The following is a 25,625-nucleotide window of genomic DNA, read 5'->3' as shown; positions in this document are numbered from 1 at the left end:
AACTGTTGCTCACTAACTGTAATAAGACTATAAAAAAGGCCCCAAATAGAAACTGTATATACTGTCGGGGTAAATAGGATGAGAGACCAGACTACTCCTTCAGTGATGCATGGTAGTTTGTCTCCTTCACTGGAACAAGTTCATGTATACACCCTGCCCCATGCTGCCTGTGTATTTCCTGTTTTACTGACATATAATTCATATTTCATACCATTCACCCATTTAAAATGTGTGACTCAGTGGTTTTTAGTATATTCACAGAGTTGTGCAACCATCACCACAAAGAATTTTGGAACATTTCATCACCCCCCAAACAAACCCCATACCCATAAACAGCCACTCTGATTCCTCCCCTCCCCGCAAACTTCCCAGACCTAGGCAGCCACTAACCTACTTTCTGTACCTATGGATTTACCTATTCTGGAGATTTCATATAAATAGAATCATATAGTATGTGGTTCTGACCAAGTTTTACATACATAAAATTAGTTTTCATCTTGTCATGACGACAAAATAACCGGACCAAACATTCACTTCCCAGAGATACTGGTCACATGGCTCATCTTAGTGCAACAGGCAAACAAGCATCTAAGCAGTAAGAAAGTCAGAAATTCTGAATTTCTAGCAGCACTAAGCAGATGGAAATCCTGGATTCCGTGTAAATTTGATTTACAGTCAAAAGAAATCTCAAGGAGTGTTTAGTGGACAAGGCACTTGTGATCACATGAAGAGCCCACTGAACAGCTCTGTCTGGCAGGCCAGGTGGCAAATTTCCTGGAGTCCAGCTGCACCCTTTAAGATGTATTTCTTGGGAAATTAACTCTCTTACCACTTGCAATTCTCTTCCCAAGGGGAATTCAGTAAATATGAAACAGGCATTTTATGTCTATGTCCTGATTGAATAAGAAGAGGGGGCAGAGGGTGTAAAACCAAATGTGCACAGTATCAGAGCCTGACCCGAGGACCAAAGATCCAGATCTTGCTGTCCTACAATGTTGTGCATTTGGCAGATTCCAAGAAGGAAGTGCTGAGAATTGAAGTCAGCGCTTTGAAATGGTGAGACCAGCTAGCTATTTAAAACAAAGGAAACACTCACTAGCCTGCTCTCAAATTGCCTCTCTCTGGGTCCTGGGGTATGATTTTCCTTTCTCAGAGTCTGATAATTATAAAATATTGCTTAAAAAGAAATGAGTTCTTAAAAATAAGAGTTTAAGAATTCTTTGGCTGGTACACGAGGTGAATCAGGACCTGTGTTTGTGACAAAGCTCCCTGTAGAGGTTACAGAAGGCCAGCCTATTGGAAAAAGGTACTGCCCAGATGAGCAAACCTGAGCGGGAAGGGAAAGAGTGACTGAGTTTACATAACAGCAATGACTGAAGTGAGAGAGAACGGGGAGGAGGGTGGAGGATGTCCCTGATGGCGGCCTGTTCCAAGCACTGCCTGGAAGTCAAATCCTCTCTCCATAAAGAACTCCAATGATGCCTAAGCTTTTGCGCAAAAGTTCCAGCAACAGAAGACCATGACTACTCCCTCTCTTTCCTGAAAATTTATACAAATCTCAAGTTACTTCATAGGCCCCTGAGAAAATGCCGGCTTGCTTTCCCTGATAGCCCATGCTTGGTCAGAGGAATGAAGAAAACAAATCACTCAGTTTATCTAGTCAGTTAAGCTGGCAGACTAATATAGATTCTAAAAAAGGAAAAACTTGGAGCATGGTCATTACTGTATAAACTGCCTTATACTGTTTTTATAATCCCTCGTGATTTCTTCTCTCCCCATCTGCGTTTTAATCTTGAACGTGGGGGATGTGTATTTTCCTTCTATACTGTTATTCACTGTGTCTGGCACACAGGGGACAGAGAACTCTATCATTTTAGGCTGGCGGTTTGAAGCTGGGAAGCCAAACACAGGCAGACAATGGTGAAACAGGCAGAAGAAGCGAAATTTTCAACAAATTAAAAAATCAACTTGCAACTAATCAATAGTTAATTGTAGCTTCTTGAAACCCATCCCAAGACCCAAAAGTGTTTTAGAAATTAATCCCATGAAATGTGTTGTACATTTTAGTGAACTAAAGCAAAGTCACAGTTTTATAAGGAATGTATATTTTAATAAATCATGTGTGTAATCCCTTGAAACAGTCTAGAAAATTTTCTGTTTTCTTGGGTGGGTGCAAAGGTGTTAAATGAAGTTGAAAGACCAGGAAAGAAAATACTAAGGTCCTGTGCTGAAGAAGCGTTTTCTAATTCTGGGAAGGAAAAAAAAAAAAAACCCAAAACTTCATGCTGCTTTCTGAAGTGCTACAGCCAAAGAAAATAATGTAGGTATAAGTTGAATTAACTAAGATGAGTACAAAATAGTGAATATGTTCAGAAGTGGGATATTATGATAAGTGGAAGAATTAGTACCTGCCCAGGAGAGAAGTTTGGGTCCTGGGACCCAGAGTGAGGAAGTTTGTCAGTAATCAGTCGAACTACAAAAGCAAAAGAACCGCAAGCTAATTCCCAAATCAAAATCAGAAAGTAATTCAACACCCATTTATGATAAAAACACTCCAGAGAGTAGGCACAGAGGGAACATACCTCAACATAATAAAAGCCATATATGACAAACCCACAGCAAACATCATTCTCAATGGTGAAAAACTGAAAGCATTTCCTCTAAGATCAGGAATAAGACAAGGATGTCCACTCTCTCCACTTTCATTCAACATAGTTTTGGAAGTCCTAACCATGGCAATCAGAGAAGAAAAAGAAATAAAAGGAATCCAAATTGGAAAAGAAGAAGTAAAACTGCCACTGTTTGCAGATGACATGATACTATACATAGGAAATCCTAAAGATGCTACCAGAAAACTACTAGAGCTCATCAATTAATATGGTAAACTTGCAGGATACAAAATTAATGCACAGAAATCTCTTGCATTCCTATACACTAATAATGAAAGAGCAGAAAGAGAAATTAAGGAAACAATCCCATTTACCACCACATCAAAAGAATAAAATACCTAGGAATAAACCTACCTAAGGAGGCAAAAGACTTATACTCAGAAAACTATAAAACACTGATGAAAGAAATCAAAGATGACACAAACAGAAGGAGAAATATACCACATTCTTGGATTGGAAGAATCAATATTGCGAAAATGACTGTACTACCCAAAGTAATCTACAGGTTCAGCACAATCCCTATCAAATTACCAAGAGCATTTTTCACAGAATTAGAACAAAATATTTTATAATTTGTATGGAAACACAAAAGACCCTGAATAGCCAAAGCAATCGTGAGAAAGAAATACGGAGCTGGAGGAATCAGGCTCCCTGACTTCAGACTATGCTACAAAGCTATAGCAATCAAAACAGTATGGTACCAGCACAAAAACAGAAATATAGATCCATGGAACAGGAGAGAAAGCCCAGAGATAAACCCACACACATATGGTCACCTTATCTTTGATAAAGGAGGCAAGAATATACAATGGAGACAAGACAGCCTCTTCAATAAGTGGTGCTGGGAAAACTGGACAGCCACACGTAAAAGAATGAAATTGGAACACTCCCTAACACTGTATACAAAAATAAACTCAAAATGGATTAAAGACCTAAATGTAAGGCCAGACACTATAATACTCTTAGAGGAAAACATAGGCAGAACACTCTATGACATAAATCACAGCAAGATCCTTTTTGACCCACCTCCTAGAGAAATGGAAATAAAAACAAAAAGAAACAAATGGGACCTAAAGAAACTACAAAGCTTTTGCACATCAAAGGAAACCATAAACAAGACGAAAAGACAACCCTCAGAATGGGAGAAAATATTTGCAAACAAAGCGACAAACAGGGGATTAATCTCCAAAATATACAAACAGCTCATGGAGCTTAATATAAAAAAAAAAAAAAAACCTAACAACCCTATCAAAAAATGGGTGGAAGACCTAAATAGACATCTCTCCAAAGAAGACATGCAGATGGCCAAGAGGCACATGAAAAGCTGCTCAACATCACTAATTATTAGAGAAATGCAAATCAGAACTAAAATGAGGTATCACTTTACACCAGTTAGAATGCTCATCATCAAAAAATCTACAAACAATAAATGCTGGAGAGGGTGTGGAGACAAGGGAATGTACACTGTTGGTGGGAATGTAAATTGATACAGCCACTATGGAGAACAGTACACTATGGAGAACAGTATAGAGCTTCCTTAAAAAATTAAAATAGAGCTACCATATGATCCAGCAATCCTACTCCTGGGCATATATTTGGAGAAAACCATAATTTGAAAAGATACTCGCACCCCAATGTTCATTGCAGCACTATATACAATATCCAGGACATGGAAGCAACCTAAATGTCCATCGATGGAGGAATGGATAAAGAAGATGTGGGATATATATATACAATGGAATATTTCTAAGCCATAAAAATGAACAAAATAATGCCATTTGCAGCAACATGGATGGACCTAGAGATTGTCATATTGAGTGAAGTAAGTCAGAAAGAGAAAGACAAATATCATATGATATCACTTCTATGTGGAATCTAAAATAAATGGTACAAATGAACCTATTTACAAAACAGAAATAGAGTCACAGATGTAGAAAACACACTTATGGTTACCAAGGGGGAAAGGAGGTGGGGGGAGGAGGGATAAATTGGGAGATTGGGATTGACATATACACACTACTGTATGTAAAATAGATAAGTAATAAGAACCTACTGTATAGCACAGGGAACTCTACTCAGTACTCTGTAATGCCCTATATGGGAATAGAATCTAAAAATGGGTGGATATAGGTATATGTATAATGGATTCACTTTGCTGTACACCAGAAACTAACACAACATTGTAGATCAACTATATTCCAATAAAAATTAAATTAAAAAAATTAGAAAGTAGAAATTGGGGGATGGAAATACTGACCTTATGAAATTTAATGTTTAAGTTGCCCCTCCCCCCAGATGTGGCCAACCCTAACGGACTGGCCATTTCTAAGTCAGTGGTTCTCACCTAGCATGCTTGAGACATTGACCAGGAGGTTATTAAAAAGTCAGATGCCAGGGCCCAGCTCAGACCTACCAAATCTGGGGCAAGGTTTCTGATATTGAATATTTTTAAAAAGCTCAACAGGTGATGCTGATGCAGTTGGGTCTATGGACCATACCGTAAAGATACACTGAAGTAGACCACGGCTATGGACTGACTGTACCCCTCCCAAATGCCCATGATGAAGCCCTAACCCCCAGGCAATGATATTTGGAGATGAAATCTTTAGGAGATAACTGGTTTTAGGCGAAAGCATGAGACTGGGGCCCTCATGATGGGATTGGAGAAGAGACACCCAGGTACTCACTCCTTCTCCCCATGTGAGGACACAGCCAGCAGGCTGCTACTTTTGAGCAAGGAAGAGGGCTGTCATCAGGAACCAATTCTGCTGACACCCTGGTCTTGGACTCAGCCTCCACAACAGTGAGAAGTAAATGTCTTTTGTTTCAGCCACCCCATCTTTGGTATTTTGTCATGGCAGCCCGAGCTGACTAAGACAAGCATGAAGTAGATACATGAAGTTGAGCCCCTCTGTAACGTTGGGAAAGCTGCAGTCATATCATAACACATGGAGTTTTTCAAATAGTTTGAGGTTGTATTTTCTACACAAGTTCAAACCTATATTATGCTAGGCCTTGGGGGACCCGGCTGTAAATGCTGAGTCAAGCATCTAAGTCAGGGTTGGTGGGAATGGATTTGTTGAAGATGAACTCTTTGTTGAAACTCTGTTCTAGACAGACTGCCCATTCCTTTTTTGCAGTACTTAGCAAGTTTTTTCTTCTTATACTTCATCTGTGTACATGCTTGCTTGGCCACTAGACCATGGGCTAGCTTCAAGGAGGCAGTACCATGACGGATCCACTTCTGCAGCCCCAGAGTTTAGCTTAGTGCCTGGCACATAGGAAGTGCTCAATTAATGTTGAATGAAATGCTTGTTAGGTAAATTATACCTTCAAATCTTTTGAAGGATAAAGTTTTCTGCTCAAAAAAAACAAAAAAAGCAACAACAACAACCCTTTTGATTATGGACATTTTCAAACATACAACATTAGAAAAAACAGTAAAATAAGCTCCTATGCACTCGTCACCCTGCTTAAAAAATTATCAATCCATGACCAATCATGTTTCATCTATATCCTTCCACTACCTATATCCCCAATTTCCACAACACACATGATCATTTTGACAAAAAACCCACACATTACCTCATTTCATCCATATTCTTCAGCATCTATCTCTTCGATAAAGACCCTTAAAACAAAAGAAAACAGGACAAAATATAACCACAATAAAATGATCAAGCTTGAAAAGATTAACCATAATTTTAATACTATCAAATATCCCATAAGTATTCATATTTTCCCAATTGTATCATAAATAATATTTTTGTTTAGGTCTATCTGAATCAGGATCCAAAGCCCACACGTCGAATTTGGTTGATCTGTCTCTCAAGATTTTTAACCAACAAATTCCCCTTCTTTTTTCCTCTTCCTTCAACTTTTTTTTTTTTTGCAACTTTCTTTTTGTTGTTGTTGAAAAAGCCAGATTATTTGTCCTGCAGAGATTTACACATTCTGGACTTTTCTGATTGTATTTCTGTGGCATCGTATTCCCCTAACATATTCCATAATCCTGTAAACTGGTAGGTAGAGTCATATCTAGAGGCTTGACAAAATTCAATCCCTGCCCCCCACCTCCCACCCCCTGCCCACAATGGCTTATTTTTGGTAGGGGGTGGGGACAAAAATGCTTCTGTTATAGTTACTACTGTTTTTTTTTTTAACTTTTGAATTTTATTTTATTTGTTTTTTTATGCAGCAGGTTCTTATTAGTTATCCATTTTATACATATTAGTGTATATATGTCAATCCCAATCTCCCAATTCATCACACCACCACCACTCCCCCACCACTTTCCCCCCTTGGCGTCCATACGTTTGTTCTCTACATCTGTGTCTCTATTTCTGCCCTGCAAACTGGTTCATCTGTACCATTTTTCTACGTTCCACATATATGCGTTAATATATGATGTTTGTTTTTCTCTTTCTGACTTACTTCACTCTGTCTGACAGTCTCTAGATGTATCCACGTCTCTACAAATGATGCAATCTCGTTCCTTTTTATGGCTAATATTCCATTGTATATATGTACCACATCTTCTTTATCCATTCATCTGTCGATGGGCATTTAGGTTGCTTCCATGACCTGGCTATTGTAAACAGTGCTGCAATGAACGTTGGGGTGCATGTGTCTTTTTGAATTATGGCTTTCTCTGGGTATATGCCCAGTAGTGGAATTGCTGGGTCATATGGTAATTCTATTTTTAGTTTTTTAGGGAACCTCCATACTGTTCTCCATAGTGGCTGTATCAATTTACATTCCCACCAACAGTGCAAGAGGGTTCCCTTTTCTCCACACCCTCTCCAGCATTTGTTGTTTGTAGGTTTTCTGATGATGCCCATTCTAACTGGTGTGAGGTGATACCTCATAGTTTTGATTTGCATTTCTCTAATAATTCGTGATGTTGAGCAGCTTTTCATGTGCTATTTGGCCATCTGTATGTCTTCTTTGGAGAGATGTCTATTTAGGTTTTCTGCCCATTTTTTGATTGGGTTGTTTGCTTTTTAATACTGAGCTGCATGAGCTTGTTTATATATTTAGGAGATTAATCCTTTGCCTGTTGATTCGTTTGCAAATATTTTCTCCCATTCTGAGGGCTGTCTTTTCGCCTTGTTTGTAGTTTCCTTTGCTTTGCAAAAGCTTTTAAGCTTCATTAGGTCCCATTTGTTTATTTTTGTTTTTATTTCCATTACTCTAGGAGGTGGATCAAAAAAGATCTTGCTGTGATTTATGTCAAAGAGTGTTCTTCCTTTGTTTTCCTCTAAGAGTTTTATACTGTCCAGTCTTACATTTAGGTCTCTAATCCATTTTGAGTTTATTTTTGTGTATGGTGTTAGGGAGTGTTCTAATTTCATTCTTTTACATGTAGCTGTCCAGTTTTCCCAGAAGAGACTGTCTTTTCTCCATTGTATATCCTTGCCTCCTTTGTCATAGATTAGTTGACCATAGGTGCATGAGTTTATCTCTGGGCTTTCTATCCTGTTCCATTGATCTATATTTCTGTTTTTGTGCCAGTACCATATTGTCTTGATTACTGTAGCTTTGTAGTATAGTATGAAATCAGGGGGTCTGATTCCTCCAGCTCCATTTTTCTTTCTCAAGATTGCTTTGGCTATTCGGGGTCTTCTGTATCTCCATAGAAATTTTAAGATTTTTTGTTCTAGTTCTATAAAAAATGCCATTGGGGGCTTCCCTAGTGGCACAGTGGTTAAGAATCCACCTACCAATGCAGGGGACACAGGTTCGAGCCCTGGTCTGGGAAGATCCCACATGCCGCAGAGCAGCTGGGCCCGTGAGCCACAATTACTGAGCCTGCGCATCTGGAGCCTGTGCTCCGCAACAAGAGAGGCCACGATAGTGAGGGGCCCATGCACTGTGATGAAGAGCGGCCCCCGCTTGCCGCAACTAGAGAAAGCCCTTGCACAGAAACGAAGACCCAACACAGACAGAAATAAATAAATAAATAAATAAACAAACAAACAAATAAATAAATAAATAAATTTTAAAAATGCCATTGGTAATTTGAGAGGGATTGCACTGAATCTGTAGATTGCTCTGGGTAGCATAGTCATTTTCACAATGTTGATTCTTCCAATCCAAGAACATGATATATCTCTCCATCTGTTTGTATTATCTTTAATTTCTTTCATCAGTGTCTTATAGTTTTCTGCATACAGGTCTTTTGTCTCCTTAGGTAGGTTTATTCCTAGGTATTTTATTCTTTTTGTTGCAATGGTAAATGGGAGTGTTTCCTTAATTTCTCTTTCAGATTTTTCATCATTAGTGTATTTTTCCCTGTAACTTATTTCTAATCTCATAGCATTGTGGTCAGAAAAGATGCTTGATATGATTTCAATTCTCTTAAATTTACTAAGGCTTGATTTGTGACCCAAGATGTGATCTATCCTGGAGAATGTTCCGTGCGCACTTGAGAAGAAAGTGTAATCTGCTGTTTTTGGATGGAATGTCCTATATATATCAATTAAATCTATATGGTCTATTGTGCTACTTAAAGCTTGTGTTTCCTTATTAATTTTCTATTTGGATGATCTGTCCATTGGTGTAAATGAGGTGTTAAAGTCTCCAAATGTTATTGTGTTACTGTTGACTTCCTCTTTTATAGCTGTTAGCATTTGCCTTATGTACTGAGGTGCTTCTATGTTGGGTGCATAAATATTTATAATTGTTATATCTTCTTCTTGGATTGATCCCTTGATCATTATGTAGTGTCCTTCCTTGTATCTTGTAACATTCTGTATTTTAGAGTCTATTTTATCTGATATGAGTATTGCTACTCCAGCTTTCTTTTGATTTCCATTTCCATGGAATATCTTTTTCCATGCCCTCACTTTCAGTCTGTATGTGTCCCTAGGTCTGAAGTGGGTCTCCTGTAGACAGCGTATATATGGGTCTTGTTTTTGTATCCATTCAGCGAGCCTGTGTCTTTTGGTTGGAGCATTTAATCCATTCACGTTTAAGGTAATTATTATTATTATTATTATTTTTAAAGATTTATTTATTGATTGATTGATTGCTATGTTGGGTCTTCGTTTCTGTGCTAGGGCTTTCTCTAGTTGCAGCAAGCGGGGGCCACTCTTCATCGCGGTGCGCGGGCCTCTCACCATCGTGGCCTCTCTCGTTGCGGAGCACAGGCTCCAGACGTGCAGGCTCAGCAGTTGTGGCTCACGGGCCCAGTTGCTCCGCGGCATGTGGGATCCTCCCAGACCAGGGCGCAAACCCGTGTGCCCTGCATTAGCAGGCAGACTCCCAACCACTGTGCCACCAGGGAAGCCCTAAGGTAATTATTGATATGTATGTTCCTATGACGATTTTCTTAATTGTTATGGGTTTGTTATTGTAGGTCCTTTTCTTCTCTTGTGTTTCCCACTTAGAGAAGTTCCTTTAGCATTTGTTGTAGAGCTGGTTTGGTGGTGCTGAATTCTCTTAGCTTTTGCTTGTCTGTAAAGCTTTTGATTTCTCCATCGAATCTGAATGAGATCCTTGCCCGGTAGAGTAATCTTGGTTGTAGGTTCCTCCCTTTCATCACTTTAAATATATCATGCCACTCCCTTCTGGCTTGCAGAGTTTCTGCTGAGAAATCAGCTGTTAACCTTATGGGAGTTCCCTTGTATGTTATTTGTCATTTTTCCCTTGTCGCTTTCAATAATTTTTCTTTGTCTTTAATTTTTGTCAATTTTATTACTGTGTGTCTCGACGTGTTTCTCCTTGGGTTTATCCTGCCTGGGACTCTCTGCACTTCCTGGACTTGGGTGGCTATTTCCTTTCCCTGTTAGGGAAGTTTTCGACTTCCCTAACATGGGAAATATTTTCTCGGGTCTTTCTCTCTCTCTTCTCCTTCTGGGACGCATATAATGCGAATGTTGTTGCGTTTAATGTTGTCCCAGAGGTCTCTTAGGCTGTCTTCATTTCTTTTCATTCTTTTTTCTTTATTCTGTTCTGCAGCAGTGAATTCCACCATTCTGTCTTCCAGGTCACTTATCCGTTCTTCTGCCTCAGTTATTCTGCTACTGATTCCTTCTAGTGTATTTTTCATTTCAGTTATTCTATTGTTCATCTCTGATTGTTTGTTCTTTAATTCTTCTAGGTGTTTTTTCTTTAATTCTTCTAGGTGTTTGTTAAACATTTCTTGCATCTTCTCGATCTTTGCCTCCATTGTTTTTCCGAGGTCCTGGATCATCTTCACTATCATTATTCTGAATTCTTTTTCTGGAAGGTTGCCTATCTCCACTTCATTTAGTTGTTTTTCTGGGATTTTATCTTGTTCCTTCATCTGGTACATAGCCCTCTGCCTTTTCATCTTGTCTATCTTTCTGTGAATGTGGCTTTTGTTCCACAGGCTGCAGGATTGTAGTTCTTCTTGCTTCTGCTGTCTGCCCTCTCATGGTTACTATTGTTGCATAACAAATTATCCCTTAACTCAGCAGCTTAAATAACTTTTAAATTTTGCTTGTGATTTTATGGGTCAGGAATTTGGGAAGGAAAACAGGTATGGTTTATCTTTGCTTCAAGGTGTCTGGGGCCTTAGCTGGGGCTAAAAAACTGTACACACACAATACCAATATTACTACTGCAATATGGAATATAGTTTTAAATTTCTTTACAGTTTGTTATGGGTTGAACTGTGTGCCTCCAAATTAATATGCTGAAGTACCTCAGAATGTGACTGTATTTGGAGATAGGGTCTTCCAAGGGGTAATTAAGGTTAAGTGAGTTCATTAGGGTGGGTCCTTATCCTATGAATGGTCTTGTTATAAGAAGAGGAGATTAGGACAGAGACATGCACAGAAGACTGTGTGAAGACCCAGGGTGAAGATAGCCATCGACACACCCAGGAGAGGAGCCTTGGAAGAAACTGACCCTGCTGAGTCCTTGATTTTAAGACTTCCAGCTTCCAGAACTGTGAGGAAATAAATTTTTGTTGTGTAAGCCACCCAGCCTATGGTACTTTGTTATAGCAGCCCTAGCAAACTAAGACACAGTTCCTTTTTATCTTTAGGATATATCATAGTAGGGATAGAGTCAATTTAATATATAAAGTTATTAGAAATAATTCCTTTCTGTATAGTTGCCACTAATTCGATACACAATTAGATTCATTTGTTTTATTTACTCTCAATCTTTAGGAATTTCTTTTTTTTAACCCATCTTTATTAAAATTTGCTTTATAATTATTTAAAGCATAGACATGGTTCCAAAGTCAAACCTACAAGATAAAGTACACTGACAGAAGCCTAGTGTCTTATTTCTCTCCCCTTCACTCCATCACTCCCCTCCTTACAGATAACCAATTTTACTAGTCTTTGGTTTATATTTCCTTTAAAAAAGGCAAATACATATAAGTAGTTGCATTTCACTTTTTCAGATAATAGTAATATACTCTACACACTGTTCTGCATCTTGCTTTTTTTCACTTAACAAGATATCCCAGAGATCATGTTGATACACAGAGCCACTTCTTTTTTTACAACTGCACAATACTCGATTGTGTAGATGTCCCTTATAGATGGACATCTGTGTTGTTTCCAGTCTTGTGCTATTATATAAAGTGTGCTGATAGCTTCTTTGAGTGTCTGAGACTTTAGGATGAAATCTCATTAAATCTGCCAGTGTCCTACATCCATCCCTGTCTCAAAGTGAGCTGTTGGTATAGTTTACCCTGATTGCTAAGATATTCCATCTTTCACTCTTTCTTATCTCATTTGGTATAGGAACTCCTTAGCACGAATAACTCAAGCTCCTATATTCAAAATAACACCCATTGCAGTTTTGAAGAAAAAAAGCAGCAATCTCTAGTTCTGCAACTTAGTCTCCTCCCCCTCCCTCCCTCCTCCCCTATGTAAGACCAAACAAAGTCAGGGATTGTAGGAATGTTTCTGGTTCAGCATTCCTTAGATCTAGACAAGGAGTCAGACCACATCTTAGGTACCATCTCCCCATCACTCGTGTGGAGAGCAACCTGCCAGTTCACTTACTTATTCACCAAATATTTAATAAATGTTTGCTATGTGTCAGACACCATGCTAGGTGCTAAAGACAAAGCAGTGAATAAAACAACCTCAGCTTCTATCCTCCTGGAGCTCAGACAGTGGCCCTTAAATTTTGTGACTGGCTGAAGCCATTTTAGTCCACACATAAAACAGCACTTAGTCATCCTTCCCAAGGAGCTCACAGCTTCAAGAATATCATCATCTTCCCAAGGTCAACACCAGACTGAGACTTTCTCCTCCTTGTATGGAAAGTGATGGGAAAAAGCCCAAAAGGTTTGGCAATACTTCCAGGGATTCACTCTCAGGTGTCCAGATTGTAGATCCAATGGGAGCAATTGCTCTAATTCTAACATATAGTAGCCAGACTTTCCTTTACATGCCTCCTCTAAATCAATCATGCCTCAGTTTTAATTTTGCATTTATTTTGCTCTGGACTCCCAAGTTCTTTTTATAACAGCACTAGTCACCATACATTGAATGTTTACTATGCTCCAGGCATCGTGCTAAGTCTTTTCCACTTAAATCATGTAGTTCCCCCCAGTTATAGGGTAGGTACTATTGTTATTATAGAGGCAGACACTGAAGTTTAGGGATGTTAACTAACATACCCAAGGTCACACATCTAATAAGGGCAGATACAATTAGAGAAGTCACACCGATGAAGGTAAGGCAGTCTCTGGTATGACTAACAGGCTATAGTCAGAATAATAATAGTAACAGCTAACTTTTATTGAGCACTTACTATTGTACCAAGTACTAAGTGTTTACACGTATTTAATAGGTTGGAAAAAATTATTGCTCACCCCTGATGTTTCCTTCCACACGGGGGAAGCTCTTCTGGTGGAAGATTTCTGACCTCTCCCTTTTCCTTGACTCACTCCTCCCCAACAGTGGGGAGGGACAGGAGGACGGGAAGGGGAGGAGAAGCAGCTTCTCAGTGGTGAGTGTGGGGAGTAGGAACCCCAAATGCATAGCTCAGCCTCTCTCTGTCTTCCTTCTCTTGGCAGCCAGCCTCCTTTAGAGCCTCTATTGGCGCTCTTCTCCCATGATGCGTGGTTTACAGGGACAGTTCCCACCTGGGAGGGCTGCTCCAGCCTGTGTGGGTACCCGGCCTAATTCTGGGGTTCACTTACCCACACGTATAAACCACTGACTCCAATATAAAACCTATCAGGATAAAGTTGACATTTTGATCCCATTTGTTTGATTTCTTTATGCCCATCCCTTAATTAGAGCTTTGTAAGGGATGAGGGGGGTGTCCTTTATTATATCCTCTTGAATCCCCAAAATTATTAACTCATTTAATCCTAGGAAGACTTCCATTAGAAACATACTCTTCCCCTCCCATATGAGGAAATAAAGCAGTTCTCATCTGGCCTCTCCCTTGAAGGATAAATATTTGCTCTTAGTTCAGGATCGGATGAAACTAAAGCACATGAGAGAGTTTGCAAATTGTTAAAGCTAAACAAACAGAAGGCCATAAGGGCAGTGGTTCTGGCTCTGACCCTGGCAGTGGGATCCCGATCAGTTTCTTTCTGGCTTCCAGCTCCTTTATCAGTAAAGCCAGGGGTCCGAGCGCCTGCCGCTGGCAGCTCGTTCCTGCTCTACCGTTCAGACTGTGAGTCAGTGGTGACTAGCCTCTGACTGTATCCCCTGACTTCCTTTGCGTCACTGAGGACTTTTGGAGGCCGCCTTTTCCCTTGATCTAGCTGGGCCCAGTCCCTGAGGGGACACGAGGTGCTTGAAACTCCACCTCCGTAACGGGCTCTGCCTTCTGCGGTTTGCTGCTTGGTTGCCTTTAGTTGCGCAGCAACATAACACACGCCCACACCTCCGGTTCGGAGAGCCTGATCTGCTGTCAGGCTCTCGTTGAAGGGGTTCCCCCAGGCCCTCTGCTGCGTTTCCTTGCTTCCTCACAGGGGCCAGATGATGGTGAAAGAAACCCCCTAGTCATTCCTAGGGAGATGTCGGGGCTGAAGTGGAAATACGCAGACCCTTTCCCAGAAAAAAATGCCCATCTCCCTCAGGTCAGCGTTAGGAAGAAAGACCTCAAGAGATCCAGGCTTACTCTCAAGCGCCTGATTCAGGACAGTGAGTTCTGCTATTGCAAAAGCTTGTCCTTTGATTGGCCTCGTGGAATCTAGTTGGGTCACCAGATTCTGGGGAATAGAGCCCATGTGGCAGGCCTTCACCATAAGTTTCATCTGATTCTGAAACTCCGGTGGTTTAACACCGGAAGAAAGCAAAATAGCAAAGAACAGGAAGTGGAAAAAATATTTTGCGTAGTGGAAACTACCTCACCTTCACCTGCGTTCCTCCAAAACAGCAGTCAAATTAGCACAGATACCGCCTCTTCTGGGGGCATCCCCACATGGTGCCTCCCCCAGAGGAACTGTGTTGATGAATTTGTTGCCCCAGTTCTTCAGAAGAGAGTTCTAAAGGCATCATTAGAGGAACTTGAGGCTGTGTCTCCCTGCTTCCAGAACAAGAGAGCTCACTCTCTCGCATTTTTGAAAAAAGAAACTGCAGTGGGGTCAGGACATAAACACAGAGCCAGGGCCAAGTTCTGAACCAGCTCAAGGGAAATCTTTACATACTGGGAAGTGCTGGGACAGCTTCTCCATAGGGAGGAGCAGAGATGTGTGTCTGCATTGGCCAAGGCGGACAGAGGAATAAGATAAGCACAGGTTTGGAAAGTGCAAAAGGGTGGGGAGGTCAGCGTGTACCAGAGGGAAAAGGACGGGCAGCCAGGATAAGAGACACTGCTCCGTCCTCCTGACCCTTTGCTCTGTCCTCCTGACCCTTGCCCTCGCAGGACCTGTCCCATCCGCCACCAGCAGCCACTTCCTCTCTTAGGTGGCGGAGGGGGGGTTGTGGCCCTGGGTGGCACTGTTCCCAGAATGAAAAATGCGGGTGTTGGCAACCATATCAAAGGCCTAGAATTGTTCAGAAAACTTTACCCCTCTGATCACCAGACCGCAGAGCCCAAGGGCCATTCAAGGCCAGTGGGAACTCTGGAACAATAGACTTGGCCCCCTGCTTATCTGTTTGCATGGCTCTCGGAAGGCGGTAAATGGGCCCCAGACCAATCACCATCTTACTAATCTCCTTCAAGCCAGTTCTCACAAGTTACAGTCTGTACTAAAGCCAGCAGCAGTTAGAGACGGGAGCTGAGGTTAGGACACTCCACTCTGGAGAGACTGAAACTAGCCTGACTGAGCTCAGTGAGGTACTCACCTCAGCACACAATTTCAGGGGGCACCAAAAAACTCAGTAGTAGAGATAAATAATACTTAATGTAATCTTTAAAATTTTTTCTTTTGATATTTTGTTCATCATGGATTATTTTGCATTAGTTTTGAATTTTTTTAATGATTATATCCAAATATTGTTTATCTTAATTACTGAGTTTTTTGGTGCCCCATAAATTTTACACCTGAGGCGAGTGCCTTCATCACCTCACCCTAGACTCCACCCAGCTGAGAAATGATGATATTGTTCGCAAACATTCGGAAATCGGAGACGTGGAAAAGCCCCATGACAATTAATCAGGAGGTGAGGGTCCTTCAGAAGGTGTGGAAAGTGTGGCTCTGATATCCCAGGCCTGGATATTGAAGTTGAATGGAGATGTTAGAAAAGTCAGCCTTGTGACAGAGAATTCTGTCAGGGAATCCAGCTGGAAAGCCCCCTCCAAGGGCTCTATCCAGCCCACCTGAAACCTTTTACAGGGAGGCTGGGGCAAGCATTAGCAGGAGAACGTTGCCTACTTGGTATCATCTGAGAAGGACTGAAAAGGCTCCTTTTCCCTAAGGTCATGGCAGGTATACCATCAGTACCGTGGTCAGTCCTTCGGCTCTTGAAGTTGTCTTGGTTTTAAAGAAGGAGCTGTTATAATACAACCATCTCTGTGGGAAACAATTACTGGTAGAGATCTTAGCAGAGATGGACTTATTCATTCAACAAACATTCACTAAGCACCATGGACCAGACTAGAGCAAGATCTACCCTGCCCAATCTAACGGGAGTGACAGATAGGAACGTCAACTTAGTGTACCAAGGTCAGGATCAAGGCCAGGGCAGGATGGTGGAAGGGCCCCTCATTCAGTTCAGATCTCCTTCCATCTGCAACGGCAGTATGTAAGGAAAAGCAGGATTCAGGGCAGGCTCCTGTCTGGGATTACAGAAGGGATGGAGACAGCTCTCAAAACACCCTTCACCTGTTTCTCAGATCTGCCTGGGCTTTGTAGGACTAAGAGGAGGCAGCCAGCAATTGGCTTTGATTCACAGAGGTCTTGCTACACAACTCCAGGGGGCACCATTCTCATAGAATATAGTGGCATCGGACAGGATTGGGAGGGTTCTGTCCTGGCACAGTGAAGACACTCTCTGAGAGGAGGCTGAGTTTGCCCCTGAAGGTATATGGCTGAGCATCTGTGGGCCTCTGCACCAGGAATCCTGACCCTTGTCGGGTGGGAAGAAGAGCCCAGATGGGCTCCACATCTTGGATCTCTGCCCAGGGCTGACCTGACATTGTGAGAGTTTGTCCGGGTTTATGGCCCTGGCCCAGCTCCTCGGGTGAGAAAGGGGCAGTGACCCTAGTTGGGCGGTCTCCCTGGGAGAGATAAGCCATTCCACTGGTGCTTCCTTTGATGTGCTTCCCAGGGGAGGTGGGCCGGGAGCTAATCATCGATTGAGCAGCCTGGGAAATGACAGGAAAGGGGAGGACAGGAGTGTTTCAGATTCCTGAAACCCGTCTCTCTTTTTAAACAATTACCCAACAAACACATATGCAGCACTTCTATATACATCTTCCTGTTTCTTTTTCATAACAACTCTGTTATAAGAGGTTCTATTATTCCCATTTTCCAACTGTGGAAATTGAGTCCTGAAAGGTGACATAACTTCCGGATAAGACAGTCAGTAAACGGAAAAGTTGGGATTGAACATTATACATCCACGTCTCTTTCCCTGTGTCACTCAGGCCCTGTGACCCAAAAGCTTCTATGCTTCAGGCCAGACACCCGGAGCCATCCTTTCCTCCTCATCACTGCTCCTCACACACAGTCCTTGGTGGCAAGTATTTCTACCTAAGAATGGGTTTCCATCTGCTCATTTTCCCTATTTCCCTGCCACTGTCCTAGTTCAAGCCATACTCATGGTTCTGCTGCCACTCTTGAACTCCCTTGGGTTTTTTTTCCTCTTCTTACTGGCTGTGTGTCTTTGGGCAAGTTTCTTAACCTCTCAGGGATTGAGCGTTATCTCTGTAAAAGGGAACTGAGACTAGCACCACTCCACTGGGTTGTGCTAAAGATTAGGCGTGATGCTGTGTTTAGAGCAGTTCCTTCCAAGAGAAATATAAATGTGAGACTATTGTGTAATTTATAAACTTTTCCAGCCACCATATATTATTTTTAAATTTTATTTTATTTATTTATTTTTTATACAGCAGGTTCTTATTAGTTATCGATTTTATACATATTAGTGTATACATGTCAATCTCAATCTCCCAATTCATCACACCACCACCACCCACCCGCACTTTCCCCCCTTGGTGTCCATAAGTTTGTTCTCTACATCTGTGTCTCTACCTCTGCCTTGCAAACAGGTTCATCTATACCATTTTTCTAGATTCCACGTATATGCGTTAATACACGATATTTGTTTTTCTCTTTCTGACTTACTCTGTACGACAGTCTCTAGGTCCATCCACGTCTCTACAAATGACCCAATGTTCTTCCTTTTTATGGCTGAGTAATATTCCACTGTATATATGTACCACATCTTCATTATCTATTCGTCTGTTGATGGGCATTTAGGTTGCTTCCATGACCTGGCTATTGTAAATAGTGCTGCAATGAACACTGGGGTGCATGTGTCTTTTTGAATTATGGTTTTCTCTGGGCATATGCCCACTAGTGGGATTGCTGGGTCATATGGTAATTCTATTTTTAGTTTTTTAGGGAACCTCCATACTGTTCTCCATAGTGGCTGTATCAATTTACATTCCCACCAACAGTGCAAGAGGGTTCCCTTTTCTCCACATTTCCCTTTCCAGCGTTTGTTGTTTGTAGATTTTCTGATGATGCCAATTCTAACTGGTGTGAGGTGATACCTCATTGTAGTTTTGATTTGCATTTCTCTAATAATTAGTGATGTTGAGCAGCCTTTCATCTGCTTCTTGGCCATCTGTATATCTTCTTTGGAGAGATGTCTATTTAGGTCTTCTGCCCATTTTTTGATTGGGTTGTTTGTTTTTTTTAATACTGAGCTGCATGAGCTGTTTATATATTTTAGAGATGAATCCTTTGTCTGTTGATTCATTTGCAAATATTTTCTCCCATTCTGAGGGTTGTCTTTACATCTTGTTTATGGTTTCTTTTGCTGTGCAAAAGCTTTTAAGTTTCATTTGGTCCCATTTGTTTATTTTTGTTTTTATTTCCATTTCTCTAGGAGGTGGGTCAAAAAGGATCTTGCTGTGATTTATGTCAAAGCGTGTTCTTCCTATGTTTTCCTCTAGGAGTTTTATAGTGGCCTGTCTTAACATTTAGGTCTTTAATCCATTTTGAGTTTATCTTTGTGTATGGTGTTAGGGAGTGTTCTAATTTCATTCTTTTACATGTAGCTGTCCACTTTTCCCAGCACCAATTGTTGAAGAGACTGTCTTTTCTCCATTGTATATTCTTGCCTCTTTTGTCATAGATTAGTTGACCATAGGTGTGTGAGCTTATCTCTGAGCTTTCTATCCTGTTCCATTGATCTATATTTCTGTTTTTGTGCCAGTACCATATCATCTAGATTACTGTAGCTTTGTAGTATAGTCTGAAGTCAGGGAGTCTGATTCTTCCAGCTCCAATTTTTCCCCTCAAGATTGCTTTGGCTATTTGGGGTCTTTTGTGTCTCCATACAAATTTTAAGATTTTTCATTCTAGTTCTGTAAAAAATGCCATTGGTAATTTGAGAGGGATTGCACTGAATCTGTAGATTGCTTTGGGTAGTATAGTCATTTTCACAATATTGATTCTTCCAATCCAAGAACACGGTATATCTCTCCATCTGTTTGCATCATCTTTTTTTTTTTTTTTTTTTTTTTAAATTTATTTATTTATTTATTTTTGGCTGTGTTGGGTCTTCGTTTCTGTGCGAGGGCTTTCTCTAGTTGTGGCAAGCGGGGGCCACTCTTCATCGCGGTGCGCGGGCCTCTCGCTATCGTGGCCTCTCCTGTTGCGGAGCACAGGCTCCAGACGCGCAGGCTCAGTAATTGTGGCTCACGGGCCCAGTTGCTCTGCGGCATGTGGGATCTTCCCAGACCAGGGCTCGAACCCGTGTCCCCTGCATTGGCAGGCAGATTCTCAACCACTGCGCCACCAGGGAAGCCCTGCATCATCTTTGATTTCTTTCATCAGTGTCTTACAGTTTTCTGAGTACAGGTCTTTAACCTCCTTAGGTAGGTTTATTCCTAGGTATTTTATTCTTTTTGTTGCAATAGTGAATGGGATTGTTTCCTTAATTTCTCTTTCTGATCTTTCGTTGTTAGCGTATAGGAATGCAAGAGATTTCTGTGCGTTAATTTTGTATCCTGCAACTTTAGCAAATTCATTGATTAGCTCTTAGTAGTTTTCTGGTGGCATCTTTAGGATTCTCTATGTATAGTATCATGTCATCTGCAAACAGTGACAGTTTTACTTCTTCTTTTCCAATTTGGATCCCTTTTATTTCTTTTTCCTCTCTAATTGCTGTGGCTAGGACTTCCAAAACTATGTTGAATAATAGTGGTAAAGTGGACATCCTTTTCTTGTTCTTGATCTTAGAGGAAATGCTTTTAGTTTTTCACCATTGAGAATGATGTTTGATTTGGGTTTGTTGTATACAGCCTTTTTTATGTTGAGGTAGGTTCCCTCTATGCCCACTTTCTGGAGAGTTTTTATCATAAATGGGTGTTGAATTTTGTCAAAAGCTTTTTCTGCATCTATTGAGATGATCATATGGTTTTTCTTCTTCAATTTGTTAATATGGTGTATCACATTGATTGATTTGCATATATTGAAGAATCCTTGCATCCCTGGGATAAATCCCACTTGATCATGGTGTATGATCCTTTTAATGTGTTGTTGGATTCTGTTTGCTAGTATTTTGTTGAAGATTTTTGCATCTATATTCATCAGTGATACTGGTCTGTAATTTTCTTTTTTTGTAGTATCTCTGTCTGGTTTTGGTATCAGGGTGATGGTGGCCTCATAGAATGAGTTTGGGAGTGTTCCTTCCTCTGCAAATTTTTGGAAGAGTTTGAGAAGGATAGGTGTTAGCTCTTCTCTAAATGTCTGATGGAATTCACCTGTGAAGCCATCTGGTCCTGGGCTTTTGTTTGTTGGAAGATTTTTAATCACAGTTTCAATTTCATTACTTGTGAGTGGTCTGTTCATATTTTCTATTTCTTCCTGGTTCAGTCTCGGAAGGTTATACCTTTCTAAGAATTTGTCCATTTCTTCCAAGTTGTCCATCTTGTTGGCACAGAGTTGCTTGTAGTAGTCTCTTATGATGCTTTGTATTTCTGTGGTGTCTGTTGTAACTTCTCCTTTTTCATTTCTAATTTTATTGATTTGAGTCCTCTCCCTCTTTTTCTTGATGAGTCTGGCTAAAGGTTTATCAATTTTGTTTATCTTCTCAAGGAACCAGCTTTTAGTTTTATTGATCTTTGCTCTTGTTTTCTTTGTTTCTGTTTCATTTATTTCTGCTCTGATCTTTATGATTTCTTTCCTTCTGCTAACTTTGGCTTTTTTTTTGGTATTTCTTTCTCTATTTCCTTTAGGTATAAGGTTAGATTGTTTATTTGAGATTTTTCTTGTTTCTTGAGGTAGGATTGTATTGCTATAAACTTCCCTCTTAGAACTGCTTTTGCTGCATCCCATAGGTTTTGGATCGTTGTGTTTTCGTTGTAATTTGTCTCTAGGTATTTTTTGATTTCCTCTGATTTCTTCAGTGATCGCTTGGTAATTTAGTAACATATTGTTTAGCCTCCATGTGTTTGTATTTTTTACGTTTTTTTCCCTGTAATTTATTTCTAATCTCATAGAGTTGTGGTTGGAAAAGATGCTTGATATGATTTCAATTTTCTTAAATTTACTGAGGCTTGATTTGTGACCCAAGATGTGATCTATCCTGGAGAATGTTCCGTGCACACTTGAGAAGAAAGTGTAATCTGCTGTTTTTGGATGGAATGTCCTATAAATATCAATTAAATCTATATGGTCTATTGTGTCATTTAAAGCTTGTGTTTCCTTATTAATTTTCTATTTGGATGATCTGTCCATTGGTGTAAATGAGGTGTTAAAGTCCCCAAATGTTATTGTGTTACTGTTGACTTCCTCTTTTATAGCTGTTAGCATTTGCCTTATGTACTGAGGTGCTTCTATGTTGGGTGCATAAATATTTATAATTGTTATATCTTCTTCTTGGATTGATCCCTTGATCATTATGTAGTGTCCTTCCTTGTATCTTGTAACATTCTGTATTTTAGAGTCTATTTTATCTGATATGAGTATTGCTACTCCAGCTTTCTTTTGATTTCCATTTCCATGGAATATCTTTTTCCATGCCCTCACTTTCAGTCTGTATGTGTCCCTAGGTCTGAAGTGGGTCTCCTGTAGACAGCGTATATATGGGTCTTGTTTTTGTATCCATTCAGCGAGCCTGTGTCTTTTGGTTACAGCATTTAATCCGTTCACATTTAAGGTGATTATCAATATGTATGTTCCTATGACCATTTTCTTAATTGTTTGGGTTCATTTTTGTAGGTACTTTTCTTCTCTTGTATTTCCCACTTAGAGAAGTTCCTTTAGCATTTGTTGTAGAGCTGGTTTGGTGGTGCTGAATTCTCTTAGCTTATGCTTTTCTGTAAAGCTTTTGATTTCTCCGTTGAATCTGAATGAGATCCTTGCTGGGTAGAGTAATCTTGGTTGTAGGTTCTTCTATTTCATCACTTTAAATATATCATGCCATTCTGCTGAGAAATCAGCTGTTAACCTTATGGGAGTTCCCTTGTATGTTATTTGTCGTTTTTTCCTTGTTGCTTTCAATAATTTTTCTTTGTCTTTAATTTTTATCAATTTTGATTACTATGTGTCTCGGCATGTTTCTCCTTGGGTTTATCCTGCCCGGGACTCTCTGTGCTTCCTGAACTAGGGTGGCTATTTCCTTTCCCATGTTAGGGAAGTTTTTGACTTCCCTAACATGGGAAATATTTTCTTGGGTCCTTTCTCTCTCTCTTTTCCTTCTGGGACCCCTATAATGTGAATGTTGGTACATTTAACGTTGTCCCAGCCAGTCACCATATTTAAAAAAGCAAAAAGAAATAAGTGAAATTAATTTTAGTAATATAATCTATTTAACACAGCATATAGACACAGTATCCATTTAACATGTAATCAGTATTTTTAAAATATTAATATTTATATTCATTTTTTCATACTAAGTCTTCCAAGTCCAGTGTGTATTTCACTGTAACAATATATCTCAGTTTGGAGGACTAGCCACATGTCAAGTGTCCAGTAACCACATGTGGCCAGTGGCTCCTGTACTGGGCAGCACAGGCTTAGAGTGCTCAGAGCGAGGCCCTGGTGCCTAAGCGTTCGCTCTTATAGTGGCGTGTTCGCTATATATATATGGTGGTATAGCTGTTCCACGGTCCTGGGCCCCAGGCACATACTTCCTTCTGAGCTCACTGCTTTTGCTCTTGCTTTTCCCTGCCTACTACCTTCGCTATGGGAGGTTATGGGACTGACTCCAGGTGGGCCAGAAGCTCTGGCATCTGTTTCCTGCCAGCAGCCAGCCTGAAGGTGAGGCCCACCATACCTTAGTTTTCCTGTCTGCTAATGCGGAGCCGTTCCACTCAGTGAACTTAATTATATCCAATCAATCCTAATACAATTAGTGTGTCTGGTGAGGCTCCCCAGGGTGGGAAGGCATATTTTTGTAAGGAGCGTTCAAGAAATGACCCTTTGAGTCAGGAGAAGAGGCATGTCCACATCCCTGGCCCCCTGCTGAGGAGGAGGGAGGCACCAGGAGCCACAGTGGAAGGTGGTAATTAGGGAGGGGTTTCCAGGGCAGAGCTCTGAGTCTCTGCAGAGCTTATGATGTCTTTCCATTTCTTGCATTTTAAAAGAGTTTGGCTGGAAGCATCTGGAGCCTGGAAGGACAGTCTGCCCTTCAGTGCGGTTTCCTGCCCCCATCCCTAATGCCACCCTCCTCTGCCCAAATGCAGAAGCAGAACACTCTCTTCAAAGAGCTGTGTCAGGCAGGCCAACTGCTGGCCCTTGCCCTCGGCTCAGCTGCTGGCATGGGCTACTGGTGCTGAGGGTCCACTGCTTTCCTGCCCAGAGCACCTTTATGACTTGGCTTTGCCCTCCTCACGTTTCTCAGGAATCCAGACGTATAAGTTTGCTGGGGCTGCCCCAACAAAGCACCACAAACTGAGTGTTTTATCATAAAAGAAAACTATTGTCTCACAGTCTGGAAGCTAGAAGTCAGAAATCAAGGTGTGGGCAGGATTGGTTCCTTCTAAGAGCTGTGAGGGAAGGACCTGTTCCAGGCCTCTGTCCTAGCTTCTGGTGGCCTCCGGAGTTCCTTGTCTTATAGATGATGTCTTTTCTGTGTCTTTACATCATTTTTTGCTCTCTGCTTGTCTGTCTCGAGGTCCACATGTCCCCTTTTTATAAGGACCCCAGTCAAATTGAATTGGAATCCACCCTAATGACCTCATTTAACCTGTCTACCTTGGTAAAGACCCTATCTCCAAATAAAGTCACCTTCTGTGGTACTAGGGGTTAGGATTTAAACGTGTGAATTTTGGGGGGGACACAATTCAGTCTATAACACCAGCCTACACTCTTTTGGCAAGTGTGGGCATCTGTCCTCATACCTAGGAATCTAGGAGGTGGGTGAGCCTCTGAGCCTTCCAGGGCCAGTGACCATGTCTTCAAGCCTGTAGTGTATCCAACAGAGCTGCCAGGATAATTGCCCATAATTACCAAACCAGCTCACACAAACTCAGAATTCCCTGGGGCTGCAGGCAATACAATGACCGACAAAACTCAGGCCCCTGCCCTTTAGGAAATGTAATTCAATAGGAGAGATAAGACATTAACCAGATAATAAAATACAGGACAGAGAAAGGTACAGAGAATAAAGCCATAGAAGAGGGAGTACTTTCTTGTGGTTCAGAGGTAAGTGAAAGGTTCATGGAGATTCGCTTCCAAGGGTCATTCTGATTCCAAAGGCAAAGATGAGAAAGGCTGGGCATTCCGGGAGGTGGAATTCCAGGGAAAGGTGGGCCTTCCAGGGAAGACTGGATTGCGTGGAAGTGGACGACGGAAGCAGCTAGGGTGAGAACAGGGTGGGAGAGCAGGACAAAGCCTAGTTGTGGTGGTCTTTTCCTGCCAGGCCATGGGGTCCATGGGGAGTTTTGCAGCAGGAGCACACATAATGCAAATCACTAATTAGGAACATGAATCTGGTCGGTAAGGATGGGCTAGGAGGGCTTAAGACGGTGGAGTAGAGAAGGTGAGGACTTGTAGGAAGCTGGGGAAAGGCCTGAGTTAGGGCAGTTGCTGTGGAAATGCAAAGGAAGGGATGGGAGTGGGGAAGTGGGAAGAAAGAGCCTACAGAACTTGACACTTAGGTGTGGGAGGAAAAGAGAAGACAAAGATGGCTTCAGCTTTTCAAGTGTGGGCAGTTTGGAGAGGGTGGGTCCCATCAAGAGCAGGAAATGGGGAAGTCAGGGTGTGGCTGTCCTGCTCTGTCCAGACACGCCTGCCGGAAGGGGGAGGCTCCCCCTCCCCCCACCTCCCTTCCATTGCCGAGAGCAGGAGCGGCCTCCGCTGACCCCTCCTCGTTTCTTTTTCCCTCAGAAGCTGTATCTTAGTCATTTAAAGGTACTCTGTGGTCTCAAGGGTGT

The 25,625-nt window shown here is 41.3% G+C and overlaps 1 protein-coding gene and 1 long non-coding RNA gene across 3 annotated transcripts in view; one reads left to right on the top strand and one right to left on the bottom strand.

The window, feature by feature from the left end:
• Window positions 1-25,625, top strand: part of LOC132372087 (uncharacterized) — a 102,303-nt gene that overhangs the window by 40,461 nt on the left and 36,217 nt on the right. The gene's annotated exons all lie outside the window — the stretch shown is intronic.
• Window positions 5,875-25,625, bottom strand: part of LHFPL3 (LHFPL tetraspan subfamily member 3) — a 597,562-nt gene continuing 577,811 nt past the window's right edge. Inside the window, exons 3-4 of the mRNA XM_059934134.1 lie at window positions 6,255-6,300; window positions 5,875-5,940 (exon numbers count right to left, since the gene is read on the bottom strand). Of these exons, the coding sequence (XP_059790117.1) occupies window positions 6,281-6,300 (20 nt within the window). The 3' untranslated portion in view covers window positions 5,875-5,940; window positions 6,255-6,280. The remainder of the gene's footprint in view (window positions 5,941-6,254; window positions 6,301-25,625) is intronic.

This window comes from Balaenoptera ricei, chromosome 9 (genome assembly GCF_028023285.1).
Source record: "Balaenoptera ricei isolate mBalRic1 chromosome 9, mBalRic1.hap2, whole genome shotgun sequence".
In the NCBI taxonomy this organism is placed as follows: Eukaryota; Metazoa; Chordata; class Mammalia; order Artiodactyla; family Balaenopteridae; genus Balaenoptera; species Balaenoptera ricei.
The sequence above is the reverse complement of the archived record's forward strand: the minus strand, read 5'-3'. Positions and strand labels throughout refer to the sequence as shown.